Below are 15901 nucleotides of genomic sequence, written 5' to 3' on the forward strand. Positions count from 1 at the left end.
CTGCAACGGTGTGAGTGAGACGATGGCGGCGAGCCACATTCAACAAGGCCTTGCCCCGAAAAACTCGGCGTGGGCTCAAAGAACCCATTTCAGATTTGAGAAATATACACTGCCAGCTGTGAATGATAAGCATGACGGGAGAGGCCCTGGCATTACGCTCCATCTCTTCTTATGCGCTGACCTCCGCATCTCGCGTGGCCTTGCGCTATTAGACAGCAAATAGCCCAGGAGAGGGGCCCATGGCTTTAAAGAGAACCTTCCATACAACAACAACCAGCTCTGTCGCGGCTTGCGGGTTTCACATCAACATTGGCGCTATGACGTTCATTTTGTCTACTTGTAGTTAAATTCCGTTTCAGGTTTCTTTTTTTTTTTTTTTTCCCCAGACAATGGTCTTTTTTTTATGTGGGGGAGGGGGGGGGGCGGAATGATTAAAAACAAATCCCATGCAAATCATGCAATGAAACTTATTCATCTACCGAGCCGCTTGATCCTCACTAGGGTCGCGGGGGGTGCTGGAGCCTATCCCAGCTGTCTTCGGGCAGTAGGCGGGGGACACCCTGAATCGGTTGCCAGCCAATCGCAGGGCACACAGAGACAAACAACCATTCGCACTCACACTCACACCTAGGGACAATTTAGAGTGTTCAATCAGCCTGCCACGCATGTTTTTGGAACGTGGGAGGAAACCGGAGCACCCGGAGAAAACCCACGCAGGCCCGGGGAGAACATGCAAACTCCACACAGGGAGGCCGGAACTGGAATCGAACCCGGTACCTCTGCACTGTGAAGCCGACGTGCTAACCACTGGACTACCGGGCCGCCCGCAATGAAACTTAGATTGGAGAAACTGGACGAACGTTCAGCGCCCACAAAAAAAAAAAAAAAAAAATCAGAACCACTGCATAAGAAGCAATCACGTCACGGACTGGGAGGAGGGGGGGAAAAGTCATCAAATCAAAAAGCAGCACATTCAAAGGAGGCAATGGAAAGAAGGAGGCGGGGGGATGGCACCGTCAAACAGGGACGAGGGGCTTCCCACACACCCGGGACACATTCGCTTCACCGGCGGCAAGGGGTTGGAGCGCCGCCTTGCCGGGGGGGGGGGGGTTGGGGAGCCTTATTTTGAAAGTTTCCCGAACCGCTCAGCTGTTTTTTTTTAAGACACGTCACCAGGAAGCTGTGACAGATCCGAAACTGTCAGCCAGCTAAGACTTTTTCTCTTCACCCAGATAAAAAAAAAAGACCATTGTCTGTGTGGGGGGTGGGGGTGGGGGGGGGGGGCGAAACCTTAAAGCTAATTCGCATGAAAGAACAGTCGCCGGACACCAGGGAAAGACCATTCGAGGGGACAGCGCTCACCTGTGGCTGTAAAACTCATACCAAATGATCAAATCCTGCAATACCCCCCCCCCCCCCCCCCCGCAAAACAAGACTTGCAGGAAACATAAGTTTGTGTCGTACAGCACAGGTACAAGAAGTTTAACAGCAAGAAAAGATGTTTTTTTTGGGATGGGGGGTTGTGGGGGGGTTCAACTCGACATGGAAATGAATAAAGCCGATGAATATGGTGAGAAGGATCCTTGATCTTGCATGGAAATAGGGCACAATGCGATAAAAAATAAAATTTAAAAAAGGAAATAACACAAAGTCGAGTTCACATGATGTGTCACAGTTGTCTAGGTAGTGCTTTGCCCTCCTTTCAACCCTCGAGTTTCCCTTTAAAGGCCTTTGCGTTCCGATGAAAGGCAGTGAGTTGCTGAAGTGGCGCGGGGGGGGGGGGGCATTTTGAGCAGCACATTTGAAGGATTTCTACCGTATGATCCAAGTGTCAGCCTTACTTGATTCTCCAAGAGAGGCAAACAAAAAAAACCTCCCGTTTTAAATTACCATTAAGACTTTTTCCTCCCTAAGCCGAATCCTCAGAGCGCACTACAAAAGCAGCCGCGGCGGCTATCTCTTGAGGGAAAACAGCTCGGTGTGTGTCAGAACTCAAATATTTGACAGACTAACAAGACTTAACAAAAAGCAATCCGGGGCTATTCGTCGGCAATGAAACAAACGCGGCGACACGAGGACAAAACGGGCAAACAAAAGCGAAATATCCAATGCGAGCAAAGCGGAATGGATGTTCAAAAACGGCAGTGGGAATGTGAAACACGGGAACGGGAAATAGATTCCGATGATGCTTGTCATGCGGGATGAAATGTCTTATTCTTGCTGTCAAAACTCGACACGGCGGCACGAGCTCAACAAAACGTACGGGGACGGTCGGTCGGCGGTTCCCTCTCCTGGTTGCGTCGTCCCTGGATTTGCGGACAACGAGGCACGCCTCGAATTGGGCTGATGTGACCGTCGAAGAACATTAGAAAAAGCACCTGTCGTTATTTCACAGCGTGGCCAAAAATTTGCCAAGATTTGCAAAAATAAACGTCTGTCAATAGTTTAAGAAAACTTCAATGTGATTTCTAACGACTGGATGGCGTCGCCTAAATAGCTAAGACATCAAGAATTCCACACGTCCGGTTTCTAGGTGACTTTCTAGCAATGTGTTGAGAAGCAGTACATACATAAATAGCGGGGGACCGCTGAAGGGGCGGACCTCCATTGGCCCTTCATAGAAAATACACATTCTGGTGGACCGGGGGTGGGGGTGGGGGTGGGGGGGGGTTCTCGTAAGCAGTCATAATGTAAGCGCTCCGCAGAGACAGTAAGGCAGTTTGATGATCAGCAAGAAAATCACTCCATTTTCCATATGGCAGGTTACTTTTTTTTGGGGGGGGGGGGGGGTGAAAGTAAAAAAAACAAAATCAACACAAAAATATGCATACGAGCTCTTGTGGAAAAAAAAATAATAGCTGCCCGGTAAAAATCGTCTCCGTAAAAGTACCCTAATAATTATTTTCTGGTCGTTGCTTTTTGTGTGTGTGTGTGTGTGTGTGTGTGCGTGTTATCGTCGGTGGTGTTTGACCTGCATTGTAAATCATCTGGCTGGCTCATTAAGCTTTCAACAGTTATTGTGTGCGATCCTGCTGAATCTCATGGAAAATAAAAAATAAAAAAACATCTCAAAAGCACTGAAGCCGGTCGGCAAAGATGCAGAAAAGGGAGGAAAAGAACAAAAACACACAAAAAAAATAAAAATAAAAAACAGCAAAACCCCAAACTAAAGCAAACTCACAGAGTTCGACAGCTACTAAGGCAACCTTTGCCAAATACAATATAAGCCCATGTATATTGCAACACAACTATATATTAATTTAATAAAATACACAATATAGCTTTTGTACACGGAACAATTTGGCTCAAATGCACGGAAACTGTCATGAAATCAATAAAAAGATGCCTTTTTTTGTTGTTTTTTTTTTTCTCATGTCGACACATCTAACTTGAATACATTTACACATATAATGATCGTATGTATAGTGAGAATGCAAAGGGACATTTTCTGGATTATTTCTGAATAGTCGGCGTCAAAACAGAAGCGACGTCCTTTGAGTCGAGTCGAGTTCCTGACGCCGCTCTTGGCCTGAACTCAAGGACACTTTTTTTGCTGAGATTCCACAATTCTTTCTTTTTTTTTCTTCCAATACAAAAAAAAGTGTATAAATATGTTATTACATGGAATTACATGGAATCTTACATATAGGCATCTCTATAATCATATAGATCTTTTTTTTTCACAGTTGAGCAAAAATGTCCCCTTTTTATACAACTTGTGATTGCCTTAAGGCGTTGCCACACACACACACACACACACACACACACACACACACACACTCACACACACGAAAATTCACTGTACACTGAAAGCTGACGATGAACATGTATACGACAATTACACAAGCGTGTGGTGCGGCGCGTCAGTGCTTTGTGAGTGTGTGTGTGTGGATCGTGCGGTGCGTGTGTGTGTGTGACCATCCTCGCGGATGTTTGAGACAGACGCGGCTTTACACCTACAAATGGAAGGCGGGGAAAGGAAAAAAACACAAAACGCGGTTCCTTCGAAATTCTTGTTCAGCGGAGCAGCACCAGTGCCCGTTAATCTTGACCACTTCAAAGAGACCAATCTTTCGCGATCAAAAGCCCTGATGACCAATCGCTCCCTCTGGTTCACACTCACAATCCATCATGGGAAAATGTCGACGTTAAAGTCGCCAAACGTAAGGATGGTTTTTGTGTATTTTGGCCCGGCTACTGTCCCAGTAGAATCCGTTTGTCTGTCATCACGTCGATTGTCACGTCTGACCTTTGATGAGGTCGTTTCTTTCTTTCTTTCTTTTTCTTTTTTTTCCTCCATAGTCTATGGCCATCGCACGGAAAATAAATTCACCTCCAAACACAAATTCACGAGAGACTCGGAAAAAACAAACTCATGAGGCTGGTGGGCACTTTGATCATACCTTGCCAGGTTGCCAGAGGCTCAATCCTCTGCTGTTTTCTTGAAAATCCCAAACACGAGGAACAAATAGATTTCAGCAGATTTCAGATGACCCCGTGGGGGGGAGGGGGGATTTTGTTGAACTGCTGCCTGTGGATAAATGTCCTCAAATTCAATTCAGTGTTGGTACTTTTGCATACCGTGAGGAAAAAGGTCCTTCGATAGAGAAAACGTCAACGTCTGTATTACTTTGGGTGAGAGTTTTGGCATGGAGAGTTTCTGGAACAGGCTCTTATTCCGCACTCAACGTCCTTTCTTTCCTTTCCCCTATTGTCTTTCTTTTCTTTTTTTTTTGGGGGGGGGATCACTTCCTCAGCGTGCCGGCGGCCTCGCTTCCTCTGCAGTCCTGCAAAAGCTTGTCAATGTCCCTCACCGCCCGGTCGGCATCCATCCCATCGCGGCTCGCGTCATTCTGCGCCTGTTCCAGCGCGCACTCCGTTTCCCCTCGGCTCTCTTGGCTGATTCTCGAGCGGGCCTCGGCGAGCACCTTGGCCACCGGGTCTGAAGGGGGCAACGGCGGGTAAACCCCTTGCTCCCGGTTTTGTTTGGTGGGCGACAGGTACTGGCCATCGGGAGGTCCGTAGTAGCCGGAACAGGTGGCGAGAGGAGGCTTGCCTTCGGCGCCGTCGGCCGGACTCTTAACCGAGGCGCACGTGGCGGGGCCGCCCTTGATCGGGCTGCCCGACGCCGAGGGCACCTCTTGGAGTAACGGACTGAGGGCCCGCTTGGCCTTCAAGTAGGGCTTGACGTTCGCGATGAGGATGGTGTGATCGCGGCGCTCCTTGCCAAATGTGCAGAAGGTTTTTTTGCCGTTGGGGTTGACGGTCTCGTAGGTCTCCGTCTCAGGCAGGCTCTCCATCCCCGCCGGCACAAACATGTTGTTGCAGTAATCGACGCCCTCCGCTTGGTTTCCACCGGCGGGGAACTGCGGCATCCAACAGCGGTCCGAGTGACCCAGGACTCGGCACTCCTCCGTACAATTCAAACAGTCCTCATCTGCGGAGACAAGGCGGAGAGGAATTAATGGCGGAAGCAGTCGGAGGCCCGTGTTTAGAAAAGTCGAAAAGTCGCAGCAAAGCGACGACGCCCGCACACACCACCGCGTCTCTCCGAGACACTTGCGAAGGGGGGCGACAGCGAGCGTTTTCCGAGCTCTGATCAATGCGTTGGCAGCCGTGATGGGGATGGAGGGAGAGAAAAACAACAACGGTTGCCGTTTGGCAAAGGCATCGTACCGTTATCATAAATTCATGTCGGTGGACTTTGAAGCGCTCCCTTGATAAAAAAAAAAATTGGTACCAAATGGCTTGCGTAACTCCTGTTTAGTGTGTCAAAGTGTGTGTGTGTGTGTGTGTGTGTGTGTGTGTGCGTGTGTGTACACGAGTGTGTTTTCTATTCTTTCATCTCTATCAGAAGGACGCACACTGGCTGATTATGGGAGCGTTCGTGCTTGTGTCAAATGAATCCAATCATGACAAATAAACATTTTTTTTTTCATTTCTCCTCCTGAGCTTAAAGTGAAAAACAGAAGAGAAAAAAAATGGACGCCTTGCCATTCATGTGCGCCGGTCTAAATGCTGACAAACAAAATCACGTCCGCATGCAGCGTTCGACCCCAACGATACATCGACTCGGTGCGTCGAACGAGATAAACGTGTCAAAGAGGAATTTTTTTCTGCACTTGATGAGATGCGCATTTTCGGGATGAGGGGAGGAAACCGAAGCATCTGGAGAACATGCAAGCTCCACATAGGAAGGCCAAAGCCGGAATCGAACCCCGCACCTCTGCATGCTAAGGCCGACGTGCTAACTAACATGATGAAATGATTCTGGAACACATGTAAGACATTAGTTTATTGTGTAGCTAGCATATGTCAATCGCATTATCCAATATTGAGTACCTGCCTCCCGACCCCCCACCCCAAAAAAAAGATGTAATACATCCATTTTATTGGCGCGATCCCAAGTGAATGTGCCCAAGTGCATGTGTTGGGCTTGTCTTTCCCGTGAAGCGGGTCGGCACACCCGCGGTCCTGAGAGACTCGTCTCCGGAGCAATCGCGACAAGCTTAACACTTTGCAAATGATTGAAGAAGCCAAACAGGGCTGGCAAAGGAGGGGGGGGGGGGGGGGGCTAACATTTCCCATGGTGAGGCAGTCATCTGAGGAAGAACCGAGGTTGGCTGAAAAGTAAAGGTCACGGTGGTTTGAGGTGGCGCATGCATCTGTAAATGACTCCCACATAAGTGCGTGCGCCCGTGTTTATCTGCACTTCAATGCAGCACCAAGAAAAGAATTTAGAACATGTTTCATATCCGATATGGAAATTTTTTTTAAAATAATATATTAAAATATTTTCAGAACATTTGGCCTGCACGAATTCATTGTCTGCTCGGGGGGCGACTTGCCTTTCAGTCAATACTTCGCCATGCATCCATCCCTGCATTTTCTAATCCGCTTATTCTCAGGAGGCTCGCGGGCGTGCCGGAGCCGATCCCAGCTGTCTTCGGGCAGCAGGCGGGGGACACCCTGAACCGATTGCCAGGCAATCGCAGGGCACAAAGGGATAAACAACATTCCGCGCTGGACAGCCCGGTAGTCCAGTGGTTAGCACGTCGGCTTCACAGTGCAGAGGTACCGGGTTCGATTCCAGCTCCGGCCTCCCTGTGTGGAGTTTGCATGTTCTCCCCGGGCCTGCGTGGGTTTTCTCCGGGTGCTCCGGTTTCCTCCCACATTCCAAAAATATGCATGGCAGTTCTGATTGAAGGGTGGCCCGGTAGTCCAGTGGTTAGCACGTCGGCTACACAGTGCAGAGGTACCGGGTTCGATTCCAGCTTCGGCCTCCCTGTGTGGAGTTTGCATGTTCTCCCCGGGCCTGCGTGGGTTTTCTCCGGGTGCTCCGGTTTCCTCCTACATTCCAAAAATATGCATGGCAGGCTGATTGAACACTCTGAATTGTCCCTAGGTGTGAGTGTGAGCGTGGATGGTTGTTCGTCTATGTGTGCCCTGCGATTGGCTGGCAACCGATTCAGGGTGTCCCCCGCCTACTGCCCGGAGACAGCTGGGATAGGCTCCAGCACCCCCCACCCCCGCGACCCTAGTGAAGATCAAGCGGTTAGGAAGATGAATGAAATGAATGAACATTCCGCGCTCACAATCACACCGAGGGCCAATTTGGAGTGTTCACTCAGCCTGTGCATGTTTTTGGAATGTGGGAGGAAACCGGAGGACCCGGAGAAAACCCACGCAGGCTCGGGGAGAACATGCAAACTCCACACAGGAAGGCCGGAATTGAACTCTGCACATCGCACTGGGAGGCCGACGTGCTAACGGGGCATCCAGCATGACGCCAGTCAATACTATATTCAATCATAAATAATATGAAATCATTAATCGGACATCTTTGTTGTTACAGTAGCTTCACGTGTGAACATCCACAATTTAGAATTAAGATCTTCGTTGTCTGCAGTGTGCAACGCAAGCCTTAAAGTGTAAGGAGATTCTCATCTTGCCAATAGATTTGTTAGTATCCGGGTAGAGGGGTGAGCAGCAATTATTCTATTGAGTCTGATAATATCTCTTATCTCTCTCCAAATGTTACAAAATGCCTCAGTCGTTCCCTGACAGAGAAAAAAAAAAGAGGGAAACATAATCAAAGCTTAATTAAAGAAGGGCCACATGCCGTGAGAATTGCACAGAGCTTTTCCTCAACGCAACACACACAGATCCGCCCAAATCCGGTCACCGTTCCCATAATCCCGTGACGTTTTTTTTCCCCCCCCCCTCCCTTCTTTTCCCGATTCAATAGTTCCAATTTCTAGGTCAAGCTCTCAATATAGTACGGCGATGTTGTGCACGGCAACGCGTTTGCGTCGTCAGTGTGTGTCATAAAGCAATGCGTGATTTCCCTAACCACACTTTTTTTTTTTTGCCACCATGGCGCTTCCTCCCCAAACCTCTTTGCGTTATTACCCATCCATGTGATTAATGTCCCTCTGTCACACGCGGCTCTTCTCGTGCGGCGAGGGTTGGGAGGAAACGGTTTTGAGCGCGTTTGTAGTGAGCACGGGGATGGACTGATGGTCTTGTCACAAGTATTGAACGGGAAATTGGATGAAATGTGATAATGAATTCCAAGTGACTATTCTCGAGCGTCAGGAGCATTATCGTGCGTGCGTGAGGCAAATCTCCAATCAAGCATTAAAAAAAATTAATAAAAAGCCATGTCCATTTGAAACAACACGTTTTATGATGCTACAAAATGTATGGAGAAAATGCTTTGGAACTTTCCATTTCAAATTCTCAGCCTGAGCATAACAAAAACATTAAAAAAAAGAGAATAATCTGCTTGCCAGGCTGACACACGAGTGCTGTAATCCCAAAACACGTCAAGTGATTTGGGAAGCGTCATATGAACCCCCCCTGCCCATCAGAAACCATGCTGGACAGGAGGAATGGCAGCTGACAAGTTGCGGAGAGCATCTGTGACACACCACAGACGCACCTGCTCACCTCAGGGAGACCGTCGAGTGTGTGTGCATGCCTCCATGTGTGTGTTATTGTCTTTTTAATCTCCTCGCCTACTGCTCTTGAGCCCATCTGATGCATAGCGGGGCCTTCTCTTCTAATGCTCCAACCGAATCAGCTAACTAAATATTGGAACTGCACAGATGAAAACATCCAGAGCAAATGTTCAATAGAGACCAGGTCTCGGTTCACCGCTTGATGAAATGAGGACCATTGTCGAGTGCATTGCAAACTACAGAACTTTGCATTAAAAAAAAAAAAAAAAAAACGATTTATTTATTGGCCACTCACAGGTTATTTATCCATCCATCCATTTTCCGAACCGCTTGATCCTCTTTAGGGTCGCGGGGGGTGCTGGAGCCTATCCCAGCTGTCTCCGGGCAGTAGGCGGGGGACACCCTGAATCGGTTGCCAGCCAATCGCAGGGCACACTGAAACGAACAACCATCCACGCTCACACTCACACCTAGGGACAATTTAGAGCGTCCAATCAGCCTTCCACGCATGTTTTTGGAATGTGGGAGGTAACCGGAGCACCCGGAGAAAACCCACGCAGGCCCGGTGAGAACATGCAAACTCCACACAGGGAGGCCGGAGCTGGAATCGAACCCGGTACCTCAGCACTGTGAAGCCCACGTGCTAACCACTGGACTACTATATATAAGTTATTTATTTATCAGCAAAAAAGCAGTGACATTTTTTTTAACTTAGTATGTGACACTTAGTATGTGAGTGTAAAGAAAATGCAGGGCAAAAACAGCGTTCATATTTTTGTTAACTAAAGGTGAAATTTATAATATCACAACAGGCGCAGGAACATCCTACCGCTTTGATCATGCGATTGTTTTTCACCACCCGAAGTATAAATACGGGTGGTGCTCCTCCGTTTGTTTTGAGGTCATACAAGTATATTTACACTGACTTGCAGTTTTGCTGTTCTCGTCACAGTCAAGTGACGGCTGTGGGAACTGTCATTTCACACTTGGGGCTATGACAAATAAATACTTCAGATCAGTGGTCCCCAACCTTTTTTTGTGTCACGGACCAGTTGAGGCAAGTGTATGCTTTTCACGGACTGGCAACCATTTTTTTTTTCATTGCTTTTAAATTGTCTGTTTTAAACCACTGCTACTGACCGCAAAGATGATTATAGAGTAATTGAACATTTTATTAGCACAGATTTGTTTCATTCATTTCAAACTGTGTTATACAACTGTATGACAAATGTAGAATAGAATAACAGTGAACTACTAAGAAATGGACCGATTTGGAATGACGAATACACCTTATAATGTAAAGAGAATAATATATATACGGTGTTAGCATCATTGCTACTAGCTTCCGGCTAGTTGTTAGCGACTACACTGCTGATGTTTACGTGGGCAGGCTGTGCCAACTCTGCTCGCATTTTTCATGCTTTCCACTTGATCACTTGGAGGGGGTCGGGGGTCGGGTGGGGGGGGGGGGGGGGGGGTTTACGCTTGTTCAAATGATTCAACGGGTTCCTTGTATCACCTTGATTTGGACGACATACCTTGCGCAACAGCTTCCTCCTCCATGTCGCCAGGGGAGAAATTTCTCTTGTCAAAATGGCATCATCTTCGGAAGTCATTAGCTAAATGCGCTAAGTCATGCACTTAGCGCATTTAGCTGCGCACTTAGCTTTACCTTGGGTCAATGTCTTACGATTACTTTCTACTTTCTGTTGACCGCTTCTTGTTTTTCATTTTTTGGCAGACTCTGTTTATTTTAATTTGCACACCATTAGAAGTGGGGGCTCCAATTGGCAAGAGTTGTGCCCATTTCCGCCACGTCCGATGGCGTAAATTTGCTCACAGGTCAGGTCTGTCTGTGTGGACCGGTGGTTGGGGACCACTGCTTTACCGTTTAGAAGTGCACCGTAAACATGCAGGCCATGACGCTGTATCAAACACTATTCATAAAAAGTATTGCGATACATTTCTGTTTAACAACACATAATTGCTCATTCCAAAGTCCTCGAGCATGTGGTCAAGTATGAGGAGAAGAGCACTGTGGGCGGTTTAGCCGGGGATTAAGAAGAAAGGGATACTTTTTTTTTTTTTTCGGGGGAGCGAGGGGGGGGGGTGTGTATAATAACTTTTATCGCAGTGGGAGGCAATAGAATGGCGATGCGTAGCGGGAAATGCTTGGCGGCAGCAGCAGTAGGGGAGCCTGGTGGTTGGCGATACTGAGACTCAAGCAAGGACGTGTATCTCAGGATCAAACATGTCCTCTCATCAGGCATTCCTTTACAAACCGCAGGGCCCTCCATCAGCTCATGCCCCGGCTAAGTTGTTTAAAGAACACCCCGAGGAGAAAGCGTTTATGCAGAGCACAGCGCGGGACACAAAACTCAAGCGGAGCAGGACCGGGCGCGCGAGCTCATCTTCAAACAAAAACAAACACACAAAGCCGAATCGATGGTGAGCAAGCGGCGCTGTTTGCTGCGGGTGACGGGAAAGGTCCGGCGGATATGGAAGTGGAGCGGTGCCGGGTGGTGGGGCTGATTGCCGCACGACGGCCCATTTTCTTTTGAACCAAGCACAAACGATAGCATTCAAAGCACAACGTGGGCTGATAAAATCAAAAACGGTTTCCATGGTTCCATGGTTCTGGAACCATAGCTTCTGCGAGCTATGGGTCGTGACCGAAAGAACGAGATCCCGGATACAAGCGGCCGAAATGAGTTTTCTCCGCAGGGTGTCCGGGCTTTCGCTTAGAGACAAGGTGAGAAGCTCGGTCATCCGGGAGGGGCTCCGAGTCGAGCCGCTTCTCCTCCACATCGAGAGGAGTCAGATGAGGTGGCTTGGGCATCTGATTCGGATGCCTCCTGAACGCCTCCCTGGTGAGGTGTTCCGGGCATGTCCCACCGGGAGGAGACCCCGAGGAAGACCCAGGACACGCTGGAGAGACTATGTCACCCAGCTGGCCTGGGAACGCCTCGGGATCCCCCGGGGAGAGCTGGAAGAAGTGGCTAGGGAGAGGGAAGTCTGGGCTTCCCTGCTTAAGCTGTTGCCCCCGCGACCCGGCCCCGGATAAGCGGTAGAAGATGGATGGATGGATGGATGGAAGATTTCCATGTTAGCAACCGTATTTTATCATGGCTGTGACAGATCTGCGGGTGGATATGTATCTTCCTGTCTGACTCAAGACGGAATTAATGGGAAGTGTGTCACAAACACGACACGAAAATCTGTCATTGAAAGTCCGATCCAACCCATTTTTTTACAAATCACCACTGGTTCAAAACAGGAATGTTACATCATCGAGCATCCATAGACAATTGAAACTGCGGCATAAACACAACCACCACTACTTTGTACGCAGCATGGCTATTGTCGATCATGAAGGGTGTCGGGTAAGTGTCACGCCAGGTTGTTTTCTTAACGGTTAACAATCCAAGGTGGGAAGAACTAAAATCTGACCAAACTGGTTTGCTAACGTCGACGGCGGAAGGGGCTGGCAACACGATCGTTCGGTCTTTATCTGAGAACTTCATCAATGATGTGTGACGACACGCTGAAAATTGCTGCTTGGTATTTCTTGTTCGTTGTTGTTGTTTTTTTTTTTTTAAAACAACATGCAAACAAGGATTACATTGTTGAGAAAGAAGGGAAATCCCAACATCGTCACTGAAATAATCATTCATTCATTCATTCATCTTCCGAACCGCTTGATCCTCACTAGGGTCGCGGGGGTTGCTGGAGCCTATCCCAGCCGTCTTCGGGCAGTAGGCGGGGGACACCCTGAACCGGTTGCCAGCCAATCGCAGGGCACACATAGACGAACAACCATCCACGCTCACACTCACACCTAGGGACAATTTAGAGTGTTCAATCAGCCTGCCACGCATGTTTTTGGAATGTGGGAGGAAACCGGAGCACCCGGAGAAAACCCACGCAGGCCCGGGGAGAACATGCAAACTCCACACAGGGAGGCCGGAGCTGGAATCGAACCCGGTACCTCTGCACTGTGAAGCCGACGTGCTAACCACTGGACTACCGGGCCGCCCTGAAATAATCAGAAAGTGACAAAAGTAATAGCCATCCATCCATTCATTTTCTGATCCGCTTTGTAAATTCCACAAAATCTTTTTTCAGTGTAGTAGCTGTCTATTTGTGACTTGTATTTTTTTATCTACCTCGCGCAATCTGTTTGTTTGAGTGTGTTGGCGCGACTTCTGTCACGAGTGCTGTCAGTGTGTATTTTACCAATTCAACGTAACCGCTCGCAACATTTGACTCCATTTCACCAATTTAACTGAGACGGGCCATCACACGAGAGCATACAAAGTCTCCGCTAAGGCAAAGTTTCCAAAGTGGCTCATTTACGTGACGCGTGTCAGAAACAATGAAGAAAACGACGCCGTGTGACTCACAAGTCAGAAAAAGCGGGACACCCGTGGCCTCGCATTCACTCTAACTTTACATTACACGCGACAGAAAAGAACAGTTCTGGCAGGCGCTGAACTGCCTCGTTCCTGTTTTTCGATGTAAACTGAACCCTGCTGAACCAATTTCACAACAGTGAACCAAGAAAGTTAAGTAAAGATTTTGGCAGGTTAGAATTTTCTATCCGGATACAAATTCAGAGCCCAAAATAGAAAGCTTACTTAGTGTTACTAGTTATAAAATATCAAAATTTGCACCTTCCTATTGTATATTTTTGGTCCATTTGAGGTTTCTGCTAAGTTTTGAAAAATGATCACACTCTAACTCATCCATCCAGCCATCCATTTTCTGAACCGCTTGATCCTCACTAGGGTCGCGGGGGGTGCTGGAGCCTATCCCAGCTGTCTCCGGGCAGTAGGCGGGGGACACCCTGAATCGGTTGCCAGCCAATCACAGGGCACACAGAGACGAACAACCATTCGCACTCACACGCACACCTAGGGACAATTTAGAGTGTTCAATCAGCCTGCCACGCATGTTTTTGGAATGTGGGAGGAAACCGGAGCACCCGGAGAAAACCCACGCAGGCCCGGGGAGAACATGCAAACTCCACACAGGGAGGCCGGAGCTGGAATCGAACCCGGTACCTCTGCACTGTGAAGCCGACGCGCTAACCACTGGACTACCGGGCCGCCCCACTCTAACTCAGTACCTGCATATTTTTTTGGGCTACTCTACCAACTTCTGATCAATTAGGTCACCCTCAGTTTGTTTTATTCTTGGTCTTTTTTGTGTGTTTTCAGCTGAGTGTTTTAAGTCATGTTGGGAGCATGACATGCGACCGCGGCAAAGCTTTCTGACACTTTGCGGCATTCGTTTTAGAACGGCTTCATCGGGCTAAGATTTGATTATAGCCTGCACAAATTCAGAATCAGAATCAGAATCATCTTAATTGGCCAAGTATGTAGAACACACAAGGAATTTGTCTCCGGTATAACACGCTGCACTAGTATCATCGTAAACACAAAATCATTGAACCATTTTAGAGTATACCAGTAGTTTTGTAGTACCATTTTGTAGTACAAGAAGAGTGACTATGTCAGTGACTGTTTAAGGAGTTAATGGCTAGAGGGAAGATGCTGTTTAAGTGTCTACTGGATTTGGTGCGCATGGATCTGTAGCGTCTGCCTGAGGGGAGTGGCTGAAAAAGGTGGTGGGCAGGGTGCGGGGGATCCAGGAGGATTTTCCGTGCCCATGTCTTGATTCTTGCAGTGTGCAAGTCCTCAAGAGTGGGTAGGGCGGTGCCAACCATTTTTTCTGCCGTCCTAACTGTCCGTTGAAGTCGGATTTTGTCCTTTTTTCACCATACTCTGTGCCAGATGGAGCAAATCAGCTCCCAAAATATGGCCAAGATCTTATTGATGTTTCACAAGAGATAGCATTTGTTTCTTTAGATGCTTTATTTTCACATCGATAAAAATAGAGAGCCGAAGCGTCTTGCCAAAAAGATCCAGTTTTGACTCATCTGCGCAGAGGAAATTCTCACAGAAGCTTTGTGGCTTGTCATCAGGATTTTTTTGGCAAAGAGGGGGCTCATCAGTTTCAAGTCATTTCAATGACAGGTGTCTGGGTTTCTGTCGAGAAGCGAGGGAGTGACCGTTTTTGTAGCATCCGGGTACTTCACAAACACGAGACCAACAACAAATGACATTCAAGGACATGCGCATGCAACATCCTTCGCAATTCACAGTGGATAGATTTTCTCTTGACCTTATTTCAAGAGCGCAGTTGAGCGAAGTTGCGGGGTCAAGCAAGGCTGTCGCGTGGGCCAAACCGATGGAGGGTTTTAAAGTCACTGGATGGAAAAAGACCGTTGCTATTCGCATGTCCTCGGGCGCACGGCTCACTTTTCAACTCATCCTTCTCGCACTCCTTGAGTGTTTTAACGACGGAGCAATTTCAGGAGAGCAGCCACAGGCGAGCTATTCGCTGTCGATGTCTGAGAGGACCAAAGGTTTCTCCCGGCGCCGTGTTCCTGCTATCAAACACGATCAAACTATAGTTGGCTTAACTTGGATGTAGAGTGCAAAGAAGTCAGCCAAGTCAAAGTCGATTCGTAAATTGACTCATTTTGCATAGAAACATTTTTGGGTGAAAGTTATGCCTCAAATTGGGTTACCTTCATGCAAACGACGCCATTCCCGCTGTGCCCTTCAACCAGAATTAAAGCGGAGCGGCTCTTCTTATGTTTCACAGAGATTCATCTTTAAAGGCATCTCTTGTTGGAATATAAATCAGATCAGATATGGCAACTCTTGTCATTTTAATGATGACTGCGTGAAACGCTAGCAACCAGGTGCTAACCAGGATAGCCGTGGCCACCTTGGGCAAAATGCTGATCTTTGTGATTTTTCCGACATTTTCACATCCTCTACCACAAGTTATTTTTATGAATGTCATATTTCAAGCGGGAATATACAATTGATCTGGATGCAAACATTAAAATAATTAACATTTTAACT

The 15901-nt window shown here is 47.9% G+C and overlaps 1 protein-coding gene across 2 annotated transcripts in view; it reads right to left on the reverse strand.

Moving 5' to 3' along the window:
• Positions 1-4498: 4498 nt before the first annotated feature.
• Positions 4499-15901, reverse strand: part of pcdh17 (protocadherin 17) — a 57373-nt gene continuing 45970 nt past the window's right edge. For both annotated transcript variants that reach the window (XM_052062631.1, XM_052062630.1), the window contains exon 5: positions 4499-5437. In XM_052062631.1, the coding sequence (XP_051918591.1) occupies positions 4746-5437 (692 nt within the window). In that variant the 3' untranslated portion in view covers positions 4499-4745. The remainder of the gene's footprint in view (positions 5438-15901) is intronic.

The sequence above is a fragment of the Hippocampus zosterae genome, chromosome 4 (assembly GCF_025434085.1).
Source record: "Hippocampus zosterae strain Florida chromosome 4, ASM2543408v3, whole genome shotgun sequence".
Classification (NCBI taxonomy): Eukaryota; Metazoa; Chordata; class Actinopteri; order Syngnathiformes; family Syngnathidae; genus Hippocampus; species Hippocampus zosterae.